Source organism: Spinacia oleracea, chromosome 2 (assembly GCF_020520425.1).
Source record: "Spinacia oleracea cultivar Varoflay chromosome 2, BTI_SOV_V1, whole genome shotgun sequence".
Lineage (NCBI taxonomy): Eukaryota > Viridiplantae > Streptophyta > Magnoliopsida > Caryophyllales > Amaranthaceae > Spinacia > Spinacia oleracea.
In genome coordinates this window covers 108433989-108459618 of record NC_079488.1, presented here as the reverse complement: position 1 = coordinate 108459618, position 25630 = coordinate 108433989, and the positions used below count along the sequence as shown (strand labels likewise).

Sequence of the window (25630 nt, the reverse complement as noted above, 5' to 3'; positions counted from 1 at the left end):
CTCTACGGTTGTATTTGTTCAAAGCCCATTGTTGGTCTTTTTTTTGTTGGTGTATGAAGTGTGTAGTGTATCCCCTTACGAAAATCTGAGTGAACTTGATCGCATTTAGTTTGCCTTACACAATGACATCGTATAACCATTATCTGATAAGACCTGTTACGATTCGATCAAATCCAAAATCGACCTGCATATTCAATTTGGTAGATCTATACGTGACGCATGTCAAATGAAATTATTTGTTCCTTCTCTCATGTTATAATATGTTACAAACATAATATATGGAGTGTGTGTGGAGGATGGGAGAAGTAAAGAGAGATTAAAAAAAGGGGGAATAATGTGAATGGAATGAGAAGAGAGATAAAAAGAAATCATATGCAACAAAGGAAGTGGTGCAATACTTAAGAATTGGAGAAGTATTTGGTTAAATCTCATATAGATAAATGATATCATTGTATTATACAATTATGACATATTTAGCTCGCCTTAATTTTTCTAATATGATCTGATATGAACTTACTCGCGTATTTTGTGAGTTTTGGAAAAGAATAAATAATAATATGACATGCATACATAAGTACGCTTATTGATAACATTGGATAATAATTGGATTTCCATAGTTGATCAATGCAAGATATGCATACATATATCACATAATCACACACTATATAGCAATTAAGTGTGCATATTAAGTGAAGTATATACATTAATTAAGACTCTGATCTTAGTCACATCCTCTTGGCAGCAATTAATTAGTAGCATTAATTACATTGCAAAGGACTTAGGAGTGCGATTAGGGTGAGTAGTAAGGCACAAAGTGTTAATCTTGATAGTAGTGAACACCATTAAAGCAAGGGAAACCATCATTGAAGTAACTGATAAGGCAAGTGCTAGTGTTTGTGCTGCACCAGCTTTCACCTCTTGTGCGTACTTCACGGATGCCAAAGCCAGTGTTGTCAATGGAAACGAGAACGACCACCATGCTACACTGAACTTTCTTAGTGATTTCTTGAATAGGGTTGGCCTACATACCTGCAACATTATTCATAACATTATCGATTTAGAATCTCTATTACATAAGTGAAGAGGGGAGGGGCATTTCGGTATTCCACTTTCATGTCCTCCTAGGAATAGACGATAATACCCTCACACCCTCGCAATTCAATTCAATTAAAAAAAAATATGGTTATTTAGTAATTTAAAAAACTTATTGTAATAACAAATCAGGAAAACCATATAAGTCAGACATAGAAATTAAATTGTGATTCTTTACTTATTTAAAAAACTGATGATTTGCTTCGATCTTTCAAATTAGGAAACCCAAGTAATTATCATTCATAAAATATGGCAATGTAACTGTAAAAAGTGAACAAGAATTGAATTGTGTCTCCACAAAACATAAAAGCAGTGAGAATTGAAAGTCAAAATTGTGGAAATCAGTCCTATAATATCTCATTTTCTTTCCCGGAAACAATAAAATAAAAGTCAAAGAAGAGAAAAAAAAAATTAAAAAAATATATGGAGTACAAATTACTTAATTGTCAAAATATCTACTTAATTATTTATATGGAAAAGCAAAATTACTTTAAAGAGTACCATCATTTTCAACTGGTTGACAACGTTACTATTAAATATTAAATTTTTTAATTTCTCACTTTGAAATATTTTTACATGATGACGGAGTACCATTATTCACCTTTTACGCATTTGTTTTTAAAGGGGTACATCGATATGATGTACGAATTCGATTGATTCGTAACTACGGTATGTTCAATTACTTTGGTACTACTACGTACAATTTAAAACTTTCGCAATTAAAAAATACGTAGTATGTATTACATTACTTCATTATTTAAATATTTTTAAATAGAGATGATGTCTATTTTTTTATATGAACTTTGTGAACAACCTTTTCTTGCCTATTATTTATTGTGATTAGTTGAATTGACAAAAATGTTAGTTATTCTCTTCTTATAATTAACTAGACCATGTAAGAAAATTTCAGATCAGACAGACTAAAAAAACTTAGACTAGACCATATCCAAAAAAAAAGCTCCCAAATAAAACATTCAGACCACACCAGAAAAATTCAGACCATAATCGAAAACTAGAAAAATCGAATCATACTAGAAGAAGAAAACAAAGCCTAAAAGTGGTGGAATATAAAATTAGGTATATGGTGACTCAAAGGGCAATTAAATTAATTTAATTCAAAGTATAAAAAGATATATTACATTTGTTCCAAAATTATCTTTACATTCACTTTTCATTTTAGTCCATTTCATAATGTTCTTTACATTGTGTTTTATATACCACATAATAAGTTACTACATACCCCTTATAGCCCTCTCAACATTTACAGTTTTCACTCACTTTCTCTTAATCTTTTGCACCCACCCATATCTTCACGCATCTCTCTTAGTTTATCCATTTTTTATATTTATCCACCTTTTTACCTACCTTTTTTTTATGTTAATATTTGTACAAATAATAACTGTAAATAAAAATCATTTTGAAACAGGGATAGTAAAAATCACTCACCAGGGACATGAAGAGGAACATAGATAGAAAGAAGAGCATCTTGGAAACAGCATCAAAACTCCCAGATATTGAGCTCCATGCTAAACTAGCCATGCTTGGAGTTGCAATAAACAAGAAAAAAACCGGCCTTAACTTCGGCGAAAAACCGTTACTTCCGGGATGTCTTTGGTAAAGTGTAACAAACAACACCAAGTAATGAGCCATACTCAACGCAAAGAAGCAAAGCGCCACCTCCGACCACCCCATGTAAACAGCCTCCTTCGCCGCAATCAAGTTCGCTATAACGGATAACTGGCAAGCCGGGTTAGCCACCTTGGCCAAAACCCGTTTCCCCTTAATGAACCATTGCCCATATAACTTGATATCAAGTAGTATTATGGGTATCACAACCATCCACCAAGTTATTTGTTGGTAAATACTACCGTCTGGGACAACCAGAATCGGCGAAGTTTGAAGCAATAACAGGTATGACATCATAGGGGCAAACAAGTAGTTTACCCCTACATGGTGTAAAAACTCCTCCTTAACCTTGTCATAATGATGTAAGCACCTTAACGCGTAGAGGATAGATAGGGTGATCAAGACGACTAGGGCCATCGACCATAGTAGAGTAGAGGCCGTCGATGGGAGGATTAAAAGGACGGGGTGCCAATGAGGGTCATGGTTGTCTTTTGTGTATTGGACTAGGGTTTTCCATAGCAAGACTTGACCACATAAGGCTAGGCTTATCCTAAAGTAGCCTGCATGGAAATTTGTTAACACGGTGGAAATGAAATTATCGTAAATACCGACCTTCTTAATAAGGTCGTTGTTGTTACTCATTGTTGTTGCATCTTCGATCACAACTTCTAGAGCTGGTTTATTGTTGGTGCATGCTTTGGTATCCATAATAATTAGGTTTAAATGGAGCTTATTCAGTGACTATTGATAATGATAATGATAATGATAATGATAATGGTGGTGATGATAGATTGAGTTGAATGAGGTTTTTATGGCATATATGTGAAATGTGAGATGTGTTTATGATATGCAAGTTTAGGAAACTACATTTCGGGATTCTTATATAGAAGTGCAAAATCGTACGTAACAAATAACCTTATCATGGTACATGTTGCACTACAACTAGCTAGGATAAACTACTAAATTATAAATTGTTGTAGGTCCACTACCAAAAAGTAGATTTTCAGGACTTTAAGAAAGGATGATGCAATAACTAATTTAGCACAATAATATGATGTTCTTTTTTTTTTAATCTTTAAAATTATATCCTTCCTTCGTTGTACGTTTGAATTGTCACCTGTATTGATCATATATTCATATGCATATGTGGGGGAAAAAAATGAAGTTGAAGGAGAATATACGAGTATGATTATTGAAAGACTGATATATATTTCAACTGATGATTCATTTATATGTAAAATGTATTATAAGTTGGTTTGATCGGATATATATATATATATATATATATATATATATATATATATATATATGCTACGTAAAGAATAATTATTTTTATCTCGTACGTAAAATATATTATAAGTTGGTGCGAATATATATACTACAAAAACTATCTTGTATTGTTGTATTTGAAACCAAGTTACTCTGTGTATAAAAAAGAAACTCATAAATTCTAGAATAATACATTAATACTCCTATTATTACTTCCATTTCATAAATAAGTAAAGACTTAACACTACAAGAATTTGTATCTTTAACGACAACCTAATTACGACGGGTCAAAAATCCGTCGCAAAAGCCTTTTGCGACGGGGCTAACAACCAAACAATGACGGAAATAACCGTCGCAAAATGTTTTTTACGACGGGTTAACGACGGGATTTCTATTAACGACGACCCCCTTTTATGACGGGTTCGCGACAGGAAATCCCGTCGTTAATCAACGATTATGGGCCTTTCGCGACGGGATTTCCCGTCGTTAAAAGTACAATTTCTTGTAGTGTAAAGAGATACTCTGTGTATAAAAAAGAAACTCATAAATTCTAGAATAATACATTAATACTCCTATTATTACTTCCATTTCATAAAGATCTTTACATTACTATTTGCATAAATATTTAAAAAAAATAAAAAAGTTGGTTGAATATAATAGAATATGGATAAAGTAAGATAAAAATGTAAAAATGTGGGTGGGTGTAAGAAAAAAATGAATAATTAAAGTAATAGAAAGGGAGTGAAATTTTGTAAATATCATGGGGGTAAGAAGGATATGATAAGGTAGTAATTTTTCATGCCCAAAAATAGAATAAAATAAAGTGTAAACAACATTACGAAACAGACTAAAATGGAAAATGTAAAATCATTTTGAAACGGAGGTAGTAATAGTGTAGGTGTAACGTAACAGAGCACCAAATGAAAGTGAAACGAATATATTACTCCGTAGTCCGTAGTACTCTGAAATTATATCCATCATTTCAGTACCTGCTTAAATGAATCATGATGCAGGAATGACCTAAAAGAAGTAGTAGTGCACGAAATAAACACAAGTAACAAGTAAAATTATAATTAATTATAATGAATAAGAAAGAAAGTAATATAAGATGGGTTAGTAGGATTGCATACTGCTGCCACTGAGGACTACAGAGATTACAAATTAAAGGCAAACATTGGATTTTATTTATTAATCAATAATCATAATCATAATCATAATCATGACCGGTTTTATTTTTTGAAAGAGCTTTACACCCAATATTCCATTTACTAAATAAAGTCTTATCAAACCCCATAACTTGATATCCGAATGGCCAATTAAATTAGATAATTTAGATAACCTATAACTATACATAATACATAATTACATATGACCCCGGCCCCTGTAAAAAGATCGCATGTAACACATATATAAGTTAGGTTCTTCGTCATCAATGTACTATTACTATATTCATCTACTCCCTCTATCCGGATATCTAGATATTGGATTACGTATTGTAAATTTGAAGTCAAAGTTTCGTAGTAAAACTTTCCATTTACTCCCTTTATCCCGGAATACTCGTAACGGTTTGACTTTTTGCACTATTTACATAATTCACTTTGACCCTCTTTTATTTATAGTATATGAAAATAAGTGTTAGTGTATAATATATTGTTGTCTTCATCTTAATATATATATTTTCAAAATATTAATATTTTATACTTCGTATAAGTTTTTATAATATATAATTGAAGATATTGATTGTCAAAATTGTGCATTGACAAGCGTGTCCAGTCAAACCGTTGCGAGTATTCCGGGACAGAAGGAGTACTACGTAGTATAAGGTATGATTTATTATTTCTGTTCATAAATGATCTTTACGATTAATATTTGCATAATTATTAAGATAAAAAGGGAAGAAGGTGTAAAAATGTGTGTGAATGTAATAAAATATGGATAAAATAAGTGAGAGAGTGTAAAAAATTGGGTGGGCATGTAAATAAAATATATGTAATATAAAGTAATACTCCGTGTAAAGTAAGAGAAGGTGAGTAAAAATTTATAAATGTTGTAGATAAGAAATGGTAAGATAGTAAAGTTTTATCTACATAAACGGTTAAAGTACGAAATACAATACAGTATAAAGAACATAATATCTGCCCTTACCAAACACTTTTATAGAAACAACTAATACAATAAGTTAGTCAAACAAGCTAATACAAAAAGCTAGTCAACTCAGCTAATATAAACCGCTACAGCTAACCGCTAACCGCTAACTACCAAACAGGGCCATAATATCTGCCCTATACTACGTACGTAATCGTACGTACCTCGACCTTTTGCACCACAATGGTGATCGACATGCAAGTGGATGGGGGCAAGAATTGGCCTCCATGGCTTTGGGGCACATATATGAATCATATCTGCCCCTTTGGTGAACTTGGGTAAATTAAAGGCAAATTAATCGACATGTGTACGTAATCAACAAGACCAACATGAGAGAAGAGGGGAGAAAGTAGTAGGACCAATGTCACCATTAATCATTATGGGAAAAAAATATAGGGTGTTAGGGCAAGAGTTAGGACAAATTAGTGGAAAGTAGATTAGGGTGGAAGATCGATGATAAAAAAAATATGAGTTCCCTCAAAAAATAAATACAAGTTTATGTTTTGTATAATGTATACATATACGATGTTATACAAACAATTTTATGTATACATATACGATGTTATACATATACGATGGAGTTTTAGAATATGTATACATACACGATGGAGTTTTAGGATAATGTATACATATACGATGTTATACATATACGATGGAGTTGTATATATGTATATGTATATATACGATGCTATAGTGTCAAAAAAATCTTGGTTCAACTCAAGTAAAAGCAGTAGGTCAATGGAGTAGTACGTTGTTGGCAAAAATCCTTTTCTAAATATGCATGTGGGTTTGATTAAATCTACAATTTTAAGGAAATTTTGAATTTTAACCCCTAAAAAAATCGGACTTTTTGTTAATCTCAATTTCTAAAATCTCAAATTTTTATTTTACCACCTATAAAAAAAATAATAAATAAAAAATAAACATATTTTACCATATTTTAACAGCAAAGTTAACAACACCGTTAATGGAGTCCACTCCAACAACTAATATAGCATTTCACTCATGATTTTTCACGATGTTCATCATCACAACAACTACAAGTTCATCAGTCATCACCGTCATCTTCTTCTTCGCTCCATTAGCATCATCATCTCCACCGTCCTTTTTTTCTGCTGCCGCAAAGAAGAACAACAACAACAATAAACAATAAACCCAGCAGCATTGCTGCTTGTTGTTGTTGTTGTTGTTGTTGTTGTTGATCTTGATTTTCTTTTGTTCATTATCGTTCATTAAATTTTTTAAAAAAAAATTCTTCCCAACTCATGCTTAATGATTATTAAGCCTATTGTATAAGAAAAGTTTTTAGTTTGATTAATTTGGAGATTTTGGAGTGCAAAAACAGATGGTGAAAATTTGAAGAGGACTAAAGAAGGAAGGAGAAGAATTGAAGGAGAAGGGGTAGTGAAGAAAATCGCAGAAATTGGGTAAAAAAATTAGAGGAAAGCTTAATTTGTATGTCCCACTAACAGTGTCGTTAACTTTGCGCGCTGTTAAAAGGTGGTAAAATAATAATAATAAAAAATTATTATTTTTAGTTGGTAAAATAAAAATTTGAGATTTTTAGGTGGTAAAATATAAATTCGGATGTTTCTTAAGTGGGTAATACACAAAATTTCCAAATTTAGTTACCTTGAATAAAAATGAATTTTAGCTCAAAAAGGGGTAAATAATTGAGGACAAATTAATAATAAATTGTATAAATAAATAAAGATGTGATCTAAACATGAAACTATGAAAGTCTTCTGAAACACACGATTACGAAAACATATCAATAAGAAACGAAAAGGGAGCACAATCGTACAAAATAATAAAATATCATTAAAAAAAATTACTCAAATTCCATCATAACTGGTGTATACGTCAAATAAAAATCATGTTATACCCAACAATAGTAAAATAACAGGTTTATTATGCTGAAAAGACCTTATAATTTCATTTTATTACTATAACTACAATGTTTTTCGGTCAAAAACGGGTTTAGTGGGCTTGACCCTCATTTTTCGGGTTGTCCTGGTTCGATAAAATAGGGTTTTGGATAAAAAAAATAGGTCAAAGTTCATTATTTTCAGGTGGATTGTCGATATAAAAAATAAAAATAGGTAGTTCATTTTTATATTGATTTTCGAGTCAAAACACATTATAGCCAAAGATAAATGGAATGAGGCTCAACATACACTATAGCTACTCTTATAAGATCAACACAAAGAACAAGCCTTTTCCTATGTCAAAGAGAGCGTTTTCGGTGTCAACGACTTTGTGCTCAATGCCTATCTAAGAGAACAACTGCAGCCCATGTATCACTCTTTTCCTTGGATTTGGAACAGGGGAAAAACAAGCAAGACCCACCTAAGTCCATCTAACATGCTCATAAGCTAATCTCAAGCAAGGACATAACATCACAACAACTGGCAAAATCTAGCATACACCAAGGTTATATACAAGTAAAGGGAGATGAAGTTTTCATGCCATAATTCTATTAGGGGTCACCCGACTCACTCAACCCCTAGGCCTAAGAGAAGTACTCACACGTGGTAGTATGAAACCTAAAAGATATAAGAAAATAATATTTATATATATATATATATATATATATATATATATATATATATATATATATATATATATATATATATATATATATATATATATATATATATATATATATATATATATATATATATATATGTGAAAACATGAATTTCTAATTTAATTTGAGTAAAGAAACTTAACCTAAAAGATGAACACCAAGAACGTAACAAATTAGGTAAAGAAACTCATCCACAAATCATTAAATAAAAATTCAGAAAATATAAAGTAACCAATAAATGAAATATATGAAGAGATTAAGTTAATAAATTATACTTGATTTGAAATACAAGTGGAAATCTTGCTCCAAATGTGCAGAATTGAAAGAACTTGAAAGCTAAATAAACTAAGCTCAAGTGTTTAAGCTAAACTAAGAAAGAACAAAAATGGTGTGAGTAAGAGAAATCCTTAGAAATCCAGGATTCTCAAAAGGTCTAAACTAAACTACACTCTACACGTGTTGGATTATTTAGGATAACATTCTATTTATACAAGGGGGAACATGTGCCCAAGAAATGGGAGCAGTCGTCAAGTACGCACGGTGCTCAGGAGATCTGCATGGTCTGTGTTAGAGGACCATGCAGCATTGCATGGCGTGGCAAAGAAAAGGTTGAGTACGTGCGAGGTAAGTCCCACGGTCCGTGCCAATGCTCTCCAAAGTTATTGTCTTCACGAGGGCACGACGGTTGCACGACCCCGTGCCAGGATCGTTCCCTAGCTACTCTACTTTTCTTCTCCTTTGCATAGATGCACTCCGTAACCCCGACTTGACTTGGTGGAAGCTTTATATTCTAACTCCTCTTCCTTCGTGTGAGTCCTTGGTGATGGTGATGGGGTAGGGAAATGAGGATGCAACGAAGTTACACTCGTTCCTCGTGATCGTGGTTTTTCTCTCATTTGGATTAGCGAGGCATCTGTATTCCTCGCGTCGCTTTAGCTTGGCCTGAAAATAAGGAGAGAGAAGATCTCCATAAAATACAAGTAAATAAATGCAATAGAATAGGAAAAGTTCTAAATCAAACAATATGTAACTAAACTACGCTAATATATACACAAAATAGTATCTAATATGTGCCTCATAAAGATGTGCAAATTACAAGCATCTCTTAGGTTGTGCTTTTCTTGCTTGAGCTCCAATACTGCTTAGGATTAGAACTTAGAATTCGAATTTTGAGAGCTCTTGTATGATTTAATTAGGTAAATTAAGTCACTAATTGGACATAACTTTGACCATTTTTTGTTTAGAAATTATCTCTTGAACTAGAAATGTGAGGGGTATTTATACGGAATTTGGACATTCTGCATGATGCAAGGATGCGCAAGGAACAACAGTTGCACAGGGAGCAAGGGCTTTTCCCCATGCACAACCATAAGCGTCGTGCACAGAGCCTGTTGGTCTCCGACCTAACTGTGTTCTTGCTGTTGGGTGATTTGGACGATATAGTACGATTTTGCACTAATTATGATATTTGATGCTCTTTTTGGTTGGCAAGGTTTGAGACAATGTTTGCAACTTGAAAATGACATAAAAATAGGTTTCTGGTTTTTTTTTTCCGAGATGGTTGATTGGGATTTCCGTTTTACTCGGTTTTAGAGGGTCAGTGCCCAAATTGCTCGGTCTTATGGGTTGACGCCCAATATTTCGAGTGAGTACATGATTTTGAATGAGAAATATGGCTCAAAGTGGTATTTTACCCGAAATGTGGAGATTGTACTTGGATTTTGAAGTTGTGTTTGGAGTTGGAATTGGAATTTCAACTAGTGTTCGGGATTGAGCTTGATACTTGGATTCATGGAATTGAATTAGAAATTGGAGTTTGAAAATAGGATTTTCGGAGCTAGAAATTGAAGGTTTGGAATTGGAATTAGGACTCAAAACTTACCCTTAGCAATATTGGTATTTCCGCTCAAAGTTTCTCAACTAAAAGTAGACTGGCAATGTCGTTATCAGACTTTAAAGGAGATACACATTTGGTGTTTATAATTAGGAAATGGCCCATAAGTAACTTTCTTCAATTTACTTATTTTCACTTTTTAGTTTTGTGGTGGTAGTGACGGTGATAGGTAATTTTGTGGTGAATGGTGAGTTCAAAGAGTTGGCGGCAAGATTGGATTAAAAATTTTGTTGTTAGTGTTGGGGTTAGAAGCGCAAGTGGAAGCAAATAAAGAGATTGAGAAAAATTAGACAAAAGATGGACAAGATAAAGAAAAAGAGGTATACACAAATTAACTTGGAAAAAATCATCAAAAGAGGTAAACAACCCACAAATGACGAACACTAATTATCCAATATATAAAACGGGTATGAGAGTACCACCCCAAAGGGTACAAGATTATGGTATGACTCTCATGAGTACAACCTCGAAGGGTACAAGAATATGGTATGACTCTCGAAGTTATATTATGGAGTATGGTGATGTGTTGTGTATTTTTATGATTTTATGATATTGTGTGTTGGTGATACAAGAGGAGCATAAGGGGTATTTATACTACAAGAGATAGCCTTGTCCTTAAAGCCCAAATATTACAACCTTGGAGGCCCAAGGGTCTTCAAGCCTTGGAGATCTAGTATTACATACTTGGAGGCCAAGAGTCTTCAAGCCTTGGAGACCAAGTAAATAATTAGCCTAGTGAAGAAACCCATTGCCTTTTCATATATTTTTCAAATTGTGTTGAAGGTGGTGATGAATTACAACATAATCAGATTGATTACAATATTTTTAAATGCAATTTATGTTGAGATTCGTACATTTCAACCATGTAGAAGTGCAATTTGGTTCAATTACTAGAATATCCGGTTCAGATTTTTTAAAATTTTTAGAAATATTGGCCCAAAACTTAAATTTTTGGTTCGATTACTTACATTTTCGGATTTGATTTTTTGCTTTTTTGCACAACCCTATAGTTGAGTGGACTTTAGGGTTTGAGGTTTTCCTTGTTGAAGAGGATGATTGTATAATTTTACAAGTGTAATAAAAATATTATCCAAATTCATTTGAATTGTATATAAGTTATTATACGGAGTATTTTTTATTTTTTTATTTTTTATTTATAACGTAATTAAAGATATTAATAGTCAAACTGTTGAAAATTTGGGTTAATATAGCAAATGTGGACAAAAGTTTGACAATTAACATAAAATCTTAATCCTAAAGAGGATAAAGAGTAATGATATGGATAAGAAAAATATCTTGTTTTTTAGTCCTCTAAACAAAATTAATGATTGGGTTAAACAAAGATTAAAAAAATGGAACATCAATCAATTATTCAAACCGCGACACTTCCTCAGTTCGTCGTAGGACTCACAGAGAGAGGAGAGAGAAAGCGAGGGTTGAAGAGGGAGAAAGAGGTATTGAAGCCTTGAAGGTTGAAGGTTGAAGGTTGAAGGTTGACGGTCTGTTGTTTGTTGTTCCTGCAGTTGAAGCTTTTTATGGGAATTCTGGTTTCGAAATTCCCGAATTTGACCAATTGTGGAATATTTGAAGGAGATTTAACCTCTTCAAGGTAAGACCCAATTATTATTTTCCATACCCTAATCAATTAATTAAGTTGCACTTCTATTGATTTTATTTCATTATTAGGGATTGATTTTTCATTAAGCAACAATTTAAGTTAATCCGTAGTTTTGCTTCATTATTTTTTCTGCAATTGAATGCTAGTTTAGTTGAATGATTTCGTTTAATTTCTGTATAAATGGGCATTTTGTCGTTTTTTAATTGATTCCGGATTAGTGAAGTCGAGTAGGCTCTAGATTACCGGGTGACGCAAACCCTTAATGAATTAAGGATGTAGTTGTATGCATATTGTGGGTGGGTCACTCTCATCATGCTTGGTGGTGAAATAATGAATTAACGTGGGAAGGGTGAAAGAAAGATGCCAGTGGATTGCCCCTCTTATTTAGGCAACTTGGATAATTATTTCTGGGTGCAAAGAACTCAAATAAGTCTTAATTATAAATCAACTGTCTTTTTCCTCATACACACAGGCTGAGTGAGGTTGAGGCTGAGGTGCAATTAGCAAATGCAAGTAGGGTCCTGCAGCAGTACCACTGTTGGGACCAGCTTCTGCAATCTGGATAAATCCATTTACATCATTCATCATTTCCATTATTTGGCCACTTCCTTGTAATTTCCTATTTTTGAAAGATTTTTTTTATTTTCCTTTATTTCTTGTTGATACCTACTAAATTTGTGTATAACTAAATGGGAGTAATTCTGTTTCTTTATCAAAATTTGTATTTTTATTATTTGAGGTTGGGGGTTTCTGTCTTCTAGATGGTTTCCTAACTTGATCTTTTTGTTAGGATTGGCAAAAGATCTAACTATTTGTTGCTATTTTAATATGCTCTTTTCCTGTCAACTGTTGAAATAATATATGTGGGTATTTTCTTGTTTTGAAGTTGGAATCAAATTTTTGGTTTTTATAGGAACTTCATACTATAAATAATTGGTTTAATTTATTGGAGTTTTCTCGTCAGGGTTAAAAGCTAGTAATAACAGTGTGGTTAATGGTTGAGTTGTCATGTTTATGACACCGTTTCCTTTGTTTTTTGATGTTTCAATACATTAATTGTTGTAATTTAGAAAGCTGAACAGAAAATGGTGATAAAAGTTGTGGTTGGATTCCTTTTCTTAATGGTGGATTTTAGAATTCAGAAAAGAGGAGAGTTCGTCTCACTTATGTTGTTATATTTGAGATATGTTAGTGCAGAATTAACCAAAGTTGCTAAGCAAAAAAAATTACTGGAAGAAAGAGATGAAAACTATCAAAATCACAGTAGAAAGAGGGAAAGACTAAAAACTTGTTGTGGGCCTGTTGCTGTAAGTGCTGTCTTTGTCAGATAGGAATTGGTGGTTGTATACAGAAATTGCAATTTGAGTGTTTTTTTTTTTTTTGAATCTATCAACCACCAATTGGGCTATTAGCATCTCTGTTTTGTATGTTATGTTTCTCTACAGGTAGCAGTCCATTTCCCTAATTGTGTATCATTTCATTCATGTTTCTGTTTTATTTGAGTGAGTTTGACACCTACTATTCCTTATTTACCTATCAATAATTGCATATATGATTTCATTAGCATTGCTCTTGAGATATTTTCTGAAGCGTAACTGATTTCTGTTTTCAATTAATAGGTCCGCAGTTCACATGACTCCAGTTGTTGAGTTGTAGTTTTAGTCACCTTTCATTCCACCCCCTCGTCGTTCGTTTATTTCGTGAATCTGATTGGAGGTAGTCGGTCAGCTCTAATTCCTTTTGATTCTGTCCCTTGCTTGTTTATGTATCTTGTCTGAAACATCTGTTTGTCATTGTCTTACATCCTAATTAGTTATTGGTTATTGTTTCAGCTGAAGTAAGTCACAACTTTAACTATTCCGTAGGTTCTGGATCCTGTGTTTTTGAAGATCACATCAGTCTGAGTGTTGCTGCAATTTTCTTAACTTATTAACTATACTGGCTGAATGTTTGAGAGTAGATTCAAACAAGATTAGATGACTGTAGACGAAAAGGGTGATAGCAGTTTTTGGAGTAGAGAGCAGGATAAGGCATTTGAGAATGCGATTGCTACTCATTGCGAGGATTTGGAAGATAATTGGGAAAAGATAGCAGCGGATGTTCCAGGGAAGACCTTAGAAGAAGTCAAGCATCACTATGAGCTTCTATTTGAGGATGTGAAGCAGATCGAGGCTGGCCGTGTTCCGTTGCCTTCGTATAGTTCTTCTTCAGAGGGTTCTTCAGGTCTTGCTGCTGAAGAAGGTAATGGGGGAAAAAAGGGTCTATCTGCTAATGGAGGTAGTGAATCCAATCACGCAAGCAAGGCATCGAAAGCGGATCAGGAGCGCCGGAAGGGGATAGCTTGGACAGAGGATGAACACAGGCAAGTTTGCTACCTATTTTTGGTTTTGTACCTGGAATGCTGAGTTCCTGTAGCTGCTTGGCATAAGCAGCTGCTTGCCTGCTATTTTGTTGTATGCTTTGTTTGTACATATTCTTGTGTTTTATGACTTTTCTGTGAATCCTGTGATGAGAATAATATGAGATGAAAGAGAAAGCACTTTAACCTTTCATTTCTCTCCCTTCCCTCTTCTTGTTGTGAAGATGCCAAGTGGAGCTGAGAATTGAAATAGGTGCCAGCTTCTTGCGTGAAATGAGCGAGTAATTTGTTTTGCACAAATAAGATCTAGCAGGGTTTTTCCACATAATATACACAAAATGGCTGTGTCTCACCCGTCTTTCCCATGTCCAAAAGAAAGATGCTATTCATTTAGTCTGTATCTAGATCCCTTGAATAATTCCTCATAATTTAGGCTTCTTTAACCACGAAAAAATTGAAATGAAGAACTCAGTCCACGTACCTGTGCAGAACGCTATTCCATGTGCCTTATCCCTGTTTCCAATATCCATGGCAAAGCTTAGTGGGCATTGCACATATTTGCTCCAGTTCAAGAGTATGGGCAGTCGGAGGAATTTTCTCCCAACCCCCCCCCCCCCCACTCCGGGGAATGGGGGTGGGAATGGGAATGAAAGGATGTCAAGGGGAAGAGTATGTTTTATCACGAATTAGTTCTTCTTTAAATGAAATTTCTCTGTCATTCATATATCTTTTATTAGTGCCTCATTTCTTTTGTCACAATGACGATCCCCTATGACGATTCATGTTAGCCGACCCCATGTTGTTGTTGCTGTAGGCCTCATTTCTTTAGCCTGTTGTTGTCAGTTGTCAGTTTGTCACCTTGGGCTACTTATGTACAGTTGGATTATCCTTCTACACGTGCTATAACAATGGTTCCTTTTAGATTGTGGCATAGTTTTCAGCCAGTTAGGTCCAGGGGGCTTACATCTGGAGGTTTCCAATTTTACGTGTACTGGATACATAATAAATGTTTGGTTGTGGGTATAATTGGGAATAGAAATGTATGTGAAACTAGTTGAGAGAAGAAACTGAAGGTGTAGCCGGTGATGTTCGCACAACTTGGAAGGCTCTATGGATGCTTGTTTGTGTTAATTGGTTGATGAGGGGAGATAAAAAAAGAAGTTGTTAAGAGGTAGATCTTATTGAAGAAGATGAATGAGGTAATGTTAGTAATTGATTTTGGACTTTGTTGCTGTGAAGGACAGTGCATACTGGTAATTCTTTTAAAAGCGCTTGGTTTAGTTTTGGTTGGGTCACATCATGTTTGCATTTACTTCACAATAAAAGGTACTGTCTCTGTTTCATGAATATTTTTCGTGTGACTTTGACAGTGATTTGGGAAGTAGGAAGCAACTGAAAGAAACAAGTTTAAGTAGAGTAATGCATTAGGCGCATAGTTGTATTAGAGTAATGCATTAGACGAATAGACGCATAGTAATGTTGGGGGCATTACTATGCATTAGACGCATAGTAATGCATTAGGCGCATAGTTGTATTATTGGAAGCAATTGATTGTTGTGCAGATTGATTATAGTTTTAGCATTTTTTATGGAGTATAGTGTAGGTGTAGTGTTGGGCTTTGGGTTTGTATTCTTCCGGAGGATGGAGCGTTATCATATATCGTTCGGCTAATCGTCTATCTTTGAAGTCTATTCACCAAGTTTTCTTGGAACCGGGGCTGAGGTAGTATGAGGTTAAAGCGTAGTTTCAATGTACGGTCTGTTCTACAAGAAGTATTTTATTAGCTCGAAGTCATTGTAATTCACCTATTCGAAAGGATGGCGTCAGGTAGTCCGCCTGGGTTTTCTTTCCTTATCAAAAAAAATATTTAAAAAATGCATTAGACGCATAGAGTGAATTTGATAATTTGGATAAACATATTAAGGCTGAATTGTTGTGAAGTAGAGGGAGTAACTAAAGGCTGAAGATGTTGAAGAACAATATTTCGAGATAGATAACGGAGAGGATCTGTGGCAGATTACTACTGAGTAGATTAGAAAGAGGAGGAGGTCTGAATATGAGTGAGTGAGAAAACTAGGTGCTTTTTACCATGCCCCCAACAGCTTACCCACCTACTCAATATGAACAGCTTTCGAAATCGTATCTGGCATCTAGGAAAATGGATAAATAGCAAGGATATTGCTAGTGATTCCTCTCTAATAACTACACCGAGGAGGAATCATGTCAAGGCACTAGATGTTTTCAAAACAGGGGGATAAAACCTAAAAAGAGTAATGCAGTAGATTTGACATAGGTCTATTCATATGAAACATTTGTTTCCAATAACAAAGCATACTAGGCATCAGGGGTCTTCAATAATACCTGTAGTAAATCATGTAGATAGTCATTAGATCACTACTGCTGGGAGCCTGGGACCACTGGACCGGTTAATATTGTGCAAATTTGAGTACGGCTCAGTGATCATGTATAGATAGTAATGAAATCTATATATTACTCTACTTTTCTTTCTTTATTGTTCTCAATTTATGTGTGTGTGTGTGTGTTTGTCAACTGTCTCAACTCCCTTCTACATTTGCCTGATCTCGTGAGTCAGTAATGCGTAGTTTACAACAACATTGAAGCCTTAATCCTAAAGATGGGGGCGACTACATTTCTCTCCCTCCATTCCCTTCGATCTACTGTCATATGCTCCCACGGACCCAAATTCTTCATATACCTCTTAACTCCTTCCATCCAAGTCATCTTTGGTCTACCTGAGCTTCTTCCCTCCATTCCCAACTCTCTACGTTCTTTACTAGCGCATCTCCATGGTGTTGAGTTTAATGACAAGAGTCTATTCAATCCAAGTCCTTTGAAGCTCAGGACCTGGGGAAAGGAAGGAGGGGAGTAGAAAATCTCTTGTGAAACAGTATTTCAACTGAAGAAAGCTGTTTGAAGGTCTAGCTTTTCAACCTTTTGAATCCTGGAGACATGGACACCTTTGTAGCTTGTGCCCAACTTGAGCATTTTGTTTGTGACCGTTCAAGACACTGATAATAATGTCTAAGCATACTAAATCCTCTGGGAAAATGAAAGGTGGAATTCACCCGATTTTGTGTATATCTGGTGCAAACAGGTTTTATGCGGTTTAGAAAGCGTTTAATGTGCCTGCAAAATGTAGCTGGTCACATTTTACTCTATTTTAAATTACCAGGATTTTTTTTCGAGAACTGATTTGGTTGTTATGGTCAATTTCTCCTTAACTCTACTTTTTCAAACCAGAATTCCAGCCAGTTATATAAAAACTTGAAGTGTCGTCATATTGTCTTCAAAGCAGATGTATATTTTACATCCAGGTGCGCTGCTGCCTTCTTGGAGCATTGCTAACTGTGATGTGCTTATGGATGGCACTGCATTGTGCCTTTGTGCTAAGTGTCATCTTGCTTTTTTCATGCTGTATTGTGGATTGTTGTGCTTCCCTCACCCAATGTGGTCCAGCTCACACTGTTGTGTGTTGTACACTTGTACTTCCCTCACCCAATGTGGTCTAGCACACACTGTTGTGTTGCGCCGTCCATGTGGTTTCAGGAATGATTGTGAGTTCCAGTTTCATGTTACTTGCATCTCTTTTGAGTTTAAACCTATGTTTAGTTGATCTCCTCAGCTGGATCACGATCACCTAAATCAAAGAGTATTTCTTGTTTGAGCTTTTTGTTTTAGTTACATTTTTTGTAATCTAGGCTTTCTTTTGGAAAGGTGATCTTCCTCTATTCCATTGTAAGTCTCATCTTGTTCCCCACTATTTATGATTAAGGTACAACATTAAGTGAGACATAACATGACACATATCTAGTTTCAGGATTTTGCTAATTGCACCAGGCAAAAGTAGTAGGGAACAAATCAGTCGTCATCCATGGATGTCAAAAATCTCTCTTCTTTCTTGTGTATTGTAATCCTTTTGATTTATATCCCAGGAGCCTCCAATACTTTGTTTCTCAATATTTTTGCTGTATGAATATGTGGAGTTCATTGCATTGTTTAGACTTATTAGCATGCTTATCCTATTTGGTAAATATGGTTAGCTGAGTAGCTGTAATGTTTACATGGTACAAAAGGCGTGCACCTTGGTTGCCAATAATTTCAACTGGAAACTTACATGGAGAAACTAGTCAAATTATTGAGAATTCTTTGGTGAAAACTGACATGATTTTGGTCGATTGTAGCTCTTTATCTGTGTGCTTTATGTTATGCATTGGGTATAGCAGAGGGTACTATTTGTAGTGCATAACTAGTTGGTTAGAATTATCTTGAAGAGGAAGAATGATACTTAGTTATAGGAGAAAAGTAAATCAGAATCTCTATAAATAGTAGAGATTAGACTATTAGAGGGAGGGAAATGATGCAGAAATTGTGAAATTCATTATACTTTGCTTATCTTGTAGTTGGAATGGCTGCCATCCTCGAAGGTTTCGAATGCATCAATATCCACCCCCCTTTCCCGTTATAAAGAATGTAAATCATATCTGGCTCCAAGTATGTTGTTGCTTTACTGGAAGAATGCAATGCGTAATTGACATAGAGGTAGTGTCCTTTCTTTATAGAAAAAAAAGATGAAGATATTTATTGCAAGAACCTTGACAATGTAGACATGCTAGGCTGTAGAGTAGACAGGTATGCCATTTCACTTGCTTAGGTTCTTCAAAAAACAGGTTAAGCTGATGTACTGATCTGGGCAGACTTAACTGTGTAACATAATTCCTGTTTGGCATGTAACTATTTTAGCTGCTAAAACTATGTTGAAGGAAGCACTTATACAGTATATGTAACCTATGTTTCCGTATTAATTATGTGATTTTAAGAACAGTCTTGAGCCTGTATTCTCAGAGGAATCTTACCTTTGTGGTTTTCATTTTGGTGTGTATTCTTGTGTGAACAGGCTATTTCTTCTTGGGTTGGATAAATATGGGAAAGGAGATTGGCGGAGTATATCCCGTAACTTTGTGGTGACAAGAACACCAACTCAAGTGGCAAGCCACGCGCAAAAGTATTTCATTAGACTGAACTCTATGAATAAAGATAGGAGAAGATCGAGCATCCACGATATCACAAGTGTTAACTCTGGGGAAATTTCAGCATCCCAGGGCCCAATTACCGGTCAGACAAACGGGCCCGGGCCCGTTTCTGGGACTCCGTCTGGAAAACCCGAAAAACAGGTTGCTCAGCCTCCTCCTGGTGGATCATCTTCAGGAGTGGGTGTTGGTGTGTATGGTACTCCACCAAGTATTGGACAACCGATTGGTGGTGGACCATTGGTTTCTGCTGTTGGAACTCCGGTGAATCTTTCAGCTCCTCCTCATTTGGGTTATGGTATGCGGGTACCCGTTCCTGGGTCCGTGGTTCCTGGTGCTCCAGTGGGGATGGCTCCTTTGACGTATCCGATGCCACAAACCTCTGCTCACAGGTAAGATAATGAATGAACCACAAAAGTCATTATTTAGATGTACAAAAAGGAAAGAAAAGTTTGCATACCCCCATATTCTGGGGGTAGCCTTGCCTGGGAATTACCAGTTTTTACTGGGGTACCTTTGTCACTTAATTATCATTCTTATACAAAACCTAAAATAATTCAAAGGAAGGTGAAACTATGTAGTCTTCTATTTCTTGTATAGGCAGCTGTGGTAGGGGTGTTGCTGCTTTAGGGGGAACGACATCAGCGTGCGTTCCCTAGTAGTTTATTATTACTGAGATTGTTTTGTTATTAAATTAGCAGCTAATTAGCGCAAGCCATAGTGTAGGAGCTTCTTTTGCCCAAAGTCCAGTTCTGTAGAATGTTTTTATCCTTTTGAGTTGTTTTCGTTGAAAGCCTCTTACTTTGTGGATGTCAACTAGCTTAGTTGCTAGTTGGTAAAGACCTGATATTGCAATTGTATTTTTGTTGCAAGCAGTTCTTATGGTATGTTACACGCTGCCGCAGTAGAAATGGTTACATGTTGCTATGATGAGTGATTCCCATTGTTATATTTGGGTTATTTCTGGGGATTAGATATTCTACTGTGTATATTCCAGATATAAGCTTGGACATAATATGGCTGTGGGCCAGGCCGGCTTGATGCCCGACCTAACCCAACGAAAAAAAGAGCACGAAGTCATGGGCCGGGCCTAGGCCGCATTTATTTTGGAAAAGGCATGACAAGGCACAACGCAATTCGATTCGACAAAGGCAAGCTAAATTTAGTAATTAGCTTTAGGCATGAGGCCCTTGGCCTGGGCTATGTTTTGAAAATTTATGTTAAGATTTTTCGTGTCGGGTTGGGCCGGCTTGATACCCGACCTGACCCAACACGAAAAAGAGCATGATGTCATGGGCTGGGTCTGAACTGCATTTATTTGGGAATTGGGAAAAGGCATGGCAAGGCACAGCGCAACTCGACTCGACAAAGAAAAGCTAAATTTAGCTTTAGGCACGAGGCTCGTGGCCTGGGCTATGTTTTGGAAATTTGGCCCGACCCAACATGATGCTGAGTGGGCTTGACGTGGATTGGGCCCTTTCTAGCCCCAAGCCCGAGCTGATCCGGGCTATAGCCATCTTTATTTGGATAGCCTCATGGCGATACTACGAGTGTGTAATGGCGTAGTCGTCAGGGCTGACTGCCTACTCCCAATCCGATTCTGCTGATTAAAATCTCATTAGATTTCAGTCATCCTTTTCTTTCTTTCCTCCTCCAAGTTTGTTGCAAATTCTACATTCATTTCCAGAATCACACCTGAAAGCAAGAAAATAGTATGAATCTGGGCAAAGTAACTAGAAAAACTAATTATCCTGCTTTTGCATTATTATATTCCTTAAAAGTGGAATGATGATTCAGCAATGACTCGCCGCACCTTTGATTGTCGTTTTGCACTAATGTAACTGCACGCACGTGGTGATTGTCTACTTGGCTTGTTGCTGTCTTGCTGAGCTGGACTTGCGGCATATCCAGAAAATAACATCATAGTGAAATCTTGCAAACTCCACGAAGAAGCAAAAAAAAGGGACAATTCTGGGTTCTTTACTTGAAAAACCGATTTTGAAAAGGCCTATGAAAAAAGTTAAATGGAAAATTTCCCAAAATTATAACCTAAAAAAGCTGATCTTTATATGTCAAAATAGTTTTTTTTTTCAATCAATGAGTTCGATCTGGTCTGATCTGGTCTTATTCGTAGTTATTTTTCTGGTTTGAACCTGATTTTAAACCTTGCTGATTCTGCGCATAGCCAATCAATACTCAAAGGATGCACCATAGCCAATCAACCACAGAACAAAATTACAAAACCCAACTCAAAATTGTTAGTAAATCCAAGATCATGATATATAGACATTCATGTGGTTGGGTTGGCAAGATTTTCTGTGTACAAAGTATTTATGTTAATACTCTGAATTTTGGAGGAGGCAAAATGTGATCCGTACTGCAATAATTAGAGCTTAGTATTAGATTATATCATAAATGAATTTATCTTGCCTAGTATTGTTAATCCTTAGCTAGCAACTGAACCATCATCACTTCAGAATTCAGATAATAACCAGTAGAAATGGCTACACTTACTTGTATTGGTCACATAGTTAAATGTACAAACACGTACAGTTGCGCGCCATGAAAAACTCAGAGGGGAAAAACCTCTTTCCACCATAGATTCTTACTCAATTAAGTTGAATTTACATATATAGAGCTAGCCATAGATTACACCTAGCTAGTAGCTACATCCAAATCCTAGTTTAACACCATTTTCTGCTAGCAATCGCAAATCAAGCTTTGGGACAGTGCTTGTTGTAAGCATTTCAAAGTTTTGTTATAATTGACAAATCCTGTGAACCAAAACTCAAACTCATCTGCAGTCACAACTTCTAGATACTTCTGTGACGGCTTTTCCATGTTCTCGCTTTGGTTCCATCTTTCTATCTTCCTTAGTGGTATCACAATCTGCATTTACATACACAAATATTAATTTCACATTATTAGTTGAGTTAATTAATTACACACTTAATAATATAGTCTTAGCACTTAATTGATATTATGTGAATTACATTTTATCGTATGACCTTTTATCAATCAATTATATATATAAAAATAGGTATGGATTTACCTTGTAATGAAACCTAAGAGGTTCTCCGGTGGGGGAGGAGACTTTCGCGATAGGCCTGTCGCTACAGAAGGCGAGTTTTTCCGTTGAAATAAAGAGACGGCCTGAAATCGGACCGGCCGTGGTGTACAAACAGCAACGAGAAGCCCTCGACAACTTTTCTCCTTCACGTACACTAAATATTCGTCGAAATGCTTTATCAACTCCTCCTACTAAGCTTAATTTTCCTTTCACTGCATTAATTAATTTGTTTTAACAAAAGTTTAATCCCCTGTTACATAAATAATTTTCAAAATCATAATAAAATGGTAATAATTAAGATAGATACGTACCAAGTTTGTTCATTGTCGTGAAAACTGATTCTATTTTACGTTGTTTGGTAGTGATTAACGACGAAGATCCATCAACTTGGGCCGTAGACGAAGAAGGTGCAGGCAATAGTTTGATGGTAGATGTTTTTCTAGTTTGATCATAACTTAATTTTGATGACAACCCATTTCTAAGGAGATGATCTCCTAACATACTCTTCATACTCCTTGACTTAAACGCCTCAGAAGCATTCATATTAGCAAGGTTAATTATGATTACTACTAATTAATCTCTCTAAATTGAAGTGTTTGAAACTAGATTGAATGAATGAAGTTTCTTCTCTTAGAGGGAGATTTTGGTTGTTGATGGTGGGAAGGGAGTTTGTTGAAGGAAGAATGATTTGTATTTATAGAGGTGGAGTGGAATTACTTTTAAAAAATAATTAAGTGAAATATGTCATGTATGACTCAGCTAAAGTAAAAATGAGGGACAACAAGAGATGATTCCTTGCTAAGTAAATTGCATGATTCAATTTCCATGCATTTTTATTTATTTTTATTTGCTTTTTGGAAAGTGATGACCAAAAAATATGTAATCAACTCTTTAAATAATTAGAGTAAAGTTAAACCCATCTTTCACAACTTAACAACACTATATATTGAACCCAACCAACTTTCTAATTAATGCAACAATCTTTCTAACACTATTGGGTAAGACGATAATTTATATTTCTAACCTTCTCATGGTGGCGGTTTCCTACATACAAGTGATACAACCATGAACTATAGCTACGCTTGGCCTAGTGGTCCTAGTGGTTAATATCGAGGGTCTTGCATATAAAATGTTTTAGGTTTGAATTTTCTCCCCTTCTTTATAATTTCTATTGTCCTTGTTCCTCATTCACAAAAAAAAAAAAAAAAAAAACGAAATACTTATATGTTTAGTTTTAATACTGTTATAACGGATGCAAAGAAAGATTAAAGAACGTAAATAAAGAACGCAGAGATTTAACGTGGTTCACTAACAATGTGTTAGCTACGTCCACAGGCAGAGGGGAGGAAAGCTTTATTGATCTTGAGGAGTACAGATTACAGAATATGACTAGGTTATGACCTATAGGGAGTTTATATATAGTACTCTCTAGACAGATGCGGAAAAATCCAGAAAATAGGCCCAAAACAGATAACCCTAGTCCAGAATAACATATACCGTAAAGTTCAACTTCTGAACATCAGACTTATTCTGGGGTATTGCAGTAAGGGCTTGACCGATTCAAGGCATATTCTAACAAATACGAAGTATGTGTTATACCCCTTGTAATTGTTCTTGATAAGACCTATTCACCTATATCTTCTTTTTGATGATGGACCTACCTTACTTAAGGTAATGTTTACATTTGTTAATTTGTTATAGACTTATGAAAACATAATCACATGCATGCCTAAGGCCTTAAGCATGCATGCAACCCACCAAAAAAAAGTGGATAAGCTAAATAAGGTGCATAAACATGTATCGATCTTTAGTTAAAGTAGGTGGGTCGTGGGTGGCATCAGAAAGTTGCACTGCCACCACAAAAGCTTCTTTGCCGATTCTATAAAAATAAGATTTACCCAACCAACTTCTCCTAACTGCTTCAACTGCTTTTACAAACTGTTCTTGCAAAATTGGAAAATTCAACAAAGGAAATCAAGTATTGGCGTATTGCCTAATTTCCTCATTGTAAAAGTGGCCAGACTACCATGATGACATGGTACGGTGTACGCCTTCTTAATTAGACGTGAATTTTTGACTGATTACATGGCGTAACATCTTTTTGATCGTGAAATCTTGACTGATGACATGATGTAACGTCTTTTTGATCGCGAAATCTTGACTAATCGAGGACATGGTTTAACCGTCTAATGCCTTTTTGACCACGAATTCGCGAAATATATGTTGACTGATGCCGTACATTGTGTAACACCTTCTTGATTTAGAACATATATAGGATGGGTTTGGCACGTGGGATTGAGGGTTTGGGGATTAGAATGGTGGGGATGGGGTTGAAAATTGATAGCAAATCCTTTGTTGGAGTCTTGGAGAGTTATGGGAATAAGTTAGAAATATACAACAAATTTACCATATTAGCCTTACTACTATTTTTCTTTCTTATCATTAAGGGTAATTTAGTCTTTTCACACATTTAAACCAATTCCTACCTATAATACATGCCCCCCATGTATTTGTTTGAGATAAGAAATCCCAATCCCAGTATCCCACCTAAACTCCCATGGCAGAATCCAAATCTCGGGTACCAAACATCCCCATGTAGTTGGAATGTTGGATCATGTATGTTCTTACTTTCTAAGCTAGTAAGTGGTAACTTTTGACTCATTTGGGTTCCGTTTGGTAGGGTGAAACATTTTCATGGTATATTCTTGGCAATAGGAGGAGTCAACAACCAACCTTTCTCGGCACGAGATGACCAAGCCTAAGTACATATGACGTGAATCAGACGGTGGAAAGCAACTGAACTGAACCTAACTCTGATACCAATTTGTTAGAAGTTGTAGAACAGAACTGAAAAGATAATGGAGAGAAGTTCATCTAACAAAGTCAAAGTGAAGTTCATCCTAAAACCAATCGACATAA

The 25630-nt window shown here is 35.4% G+C and overlaps 3 protein-coding genes across 8 annotated transcripts; 1 reads left to right on the top strand and 2 right to left on the bottom strand.

Annotated features, from left to right (window-relative positions):
* Positions 1–524: 524 nt before the first annotated feature.
* Positions 525–3577, bottom strand: LOC110781975 (S-type anion channel SLAH1-like). Its single transcript, XM_021986020.2, has 2 exons — positions 2539–3577; positions 525–1029 (listed from the first exon to the last, which is right to left on the bottom strand). The coding sequence occupies exons 1-2, from the start codon at positions 3424–3426 to the stop codon at positions 763–765; spliced, it is 1155 nt and encodes a 384-aa protein (XP_021841712.1). The 5' UTR covers positions 3427–3577; the 3' UTR covers positions 525–762.
* Positions 3578–11965: 8388 nt separating this feature from the next.
* Positions 11966–20516, top strand: LOC110782148 (transcription factor SRM1). 6 transcript variants are annotated; one of them, XM_021986253.2, is made up of 4 exons: positions 11966–12225; positions 13854–13950; positions 14067–14596; positions 19509–20516. In XM_021986253.2, exons 3-4 carry the CDS (start codon positions 14211–14213, stop codon positions 20035–20037), a joined length of 915 nt encoding a protein of 304 aa, XP_021841945.1. In that variant the 5' UTR covers positions 11966–12225; positions 13854–13950; positions 14067–14210; the 3' UTR covers positions 20038–20516. The 6 variants fall into 6 exon arrangements, with proteins under 6 accessions (XP_021841945.1, XP_021841948.1, XP_021841946.1 ...); XM_021986256.2 differs by having other exon boundaries at positions 13854–13957; XM_021986254.2 differs by lacking the exon at positions 11966–12225 and adding an exon at positions 13582–13679.
* A 1688-nt stretch (positions 20517–22204) lies between these two features.
* Positions 22205–23382, bottom strand: LOC110782150 (GEM-like protein 4). The gene is made up of 3 exons (XM_021986259.2): positions 23023–23382; positions 22694–22923; positions 22205–22530 (listed from the first exon to the last, which is right to left on the bottom strand). The coding sequence occupies exons 1-3, from the start codon at positions 23252–23254 to the stop codon at positions 22342–22344; spliced, it is 651 nt and encodes a 216-aa protein (XP_021841951.1). The 5' UTR covers positions 23255–23382; the 3' UTR covers positions 22205–22341.
* Between the last annotated feature and the right edge of the window lie 2248 nt (positions 23383–25630).

Bases quoted from the DNA above. Each gene is read 5' to 3' on its own strand.
- LOC110781975 (XM_021986020.2), bottom strand. From the start codon at position 3,426: ATGGATACCAAAGCATGCACCAACAATAAACCAGCTCTAGAAGTTGTG. The intron at 1,030-2,538 runs GTGAGTGATTTT...ATAATGTTGCAG, and splicing joins TGTTCCTCTTCATGTCCCTG to GTATGTAGGCCAACCCTATT.
- LOC110782150 (XM_021986259.2), bottom strand. From the start codon at position 23,254: ATGAATGCTTCTGAGGCGTTTAAGTCAAGGAGTATGAAGAGTATGTTA. The intron at 22,924-23,022 runs GTACGTATCTAT...TAATTAATGCAG, and splicing joins CACGACAATGAACAAACTTG to TGAAAGGAAAATTAAGCTTA. The intron at 22,531-22,693 runs GTAAATCCATAC...ATGTAAATGCAG, and splicing joins CTCTTAGGTTTCATTACAAG to ATTGTGATACCACTAAGGAA.
- LOC110782148 (XM_021986253.2), top strand. From the start codon at position 14,211: ATGACTGTAGACGAAAAGGGTGATAGCAGTTTTTGGAGTAGAGAGCAG. The intron at 14,597-19,508 runs GCAAGTTTGCTA...TTGTGTGAACAG, and splicing joins TGGACAGAGGATGAACACAG to GCTATTTCTTCTTGGGTTGG.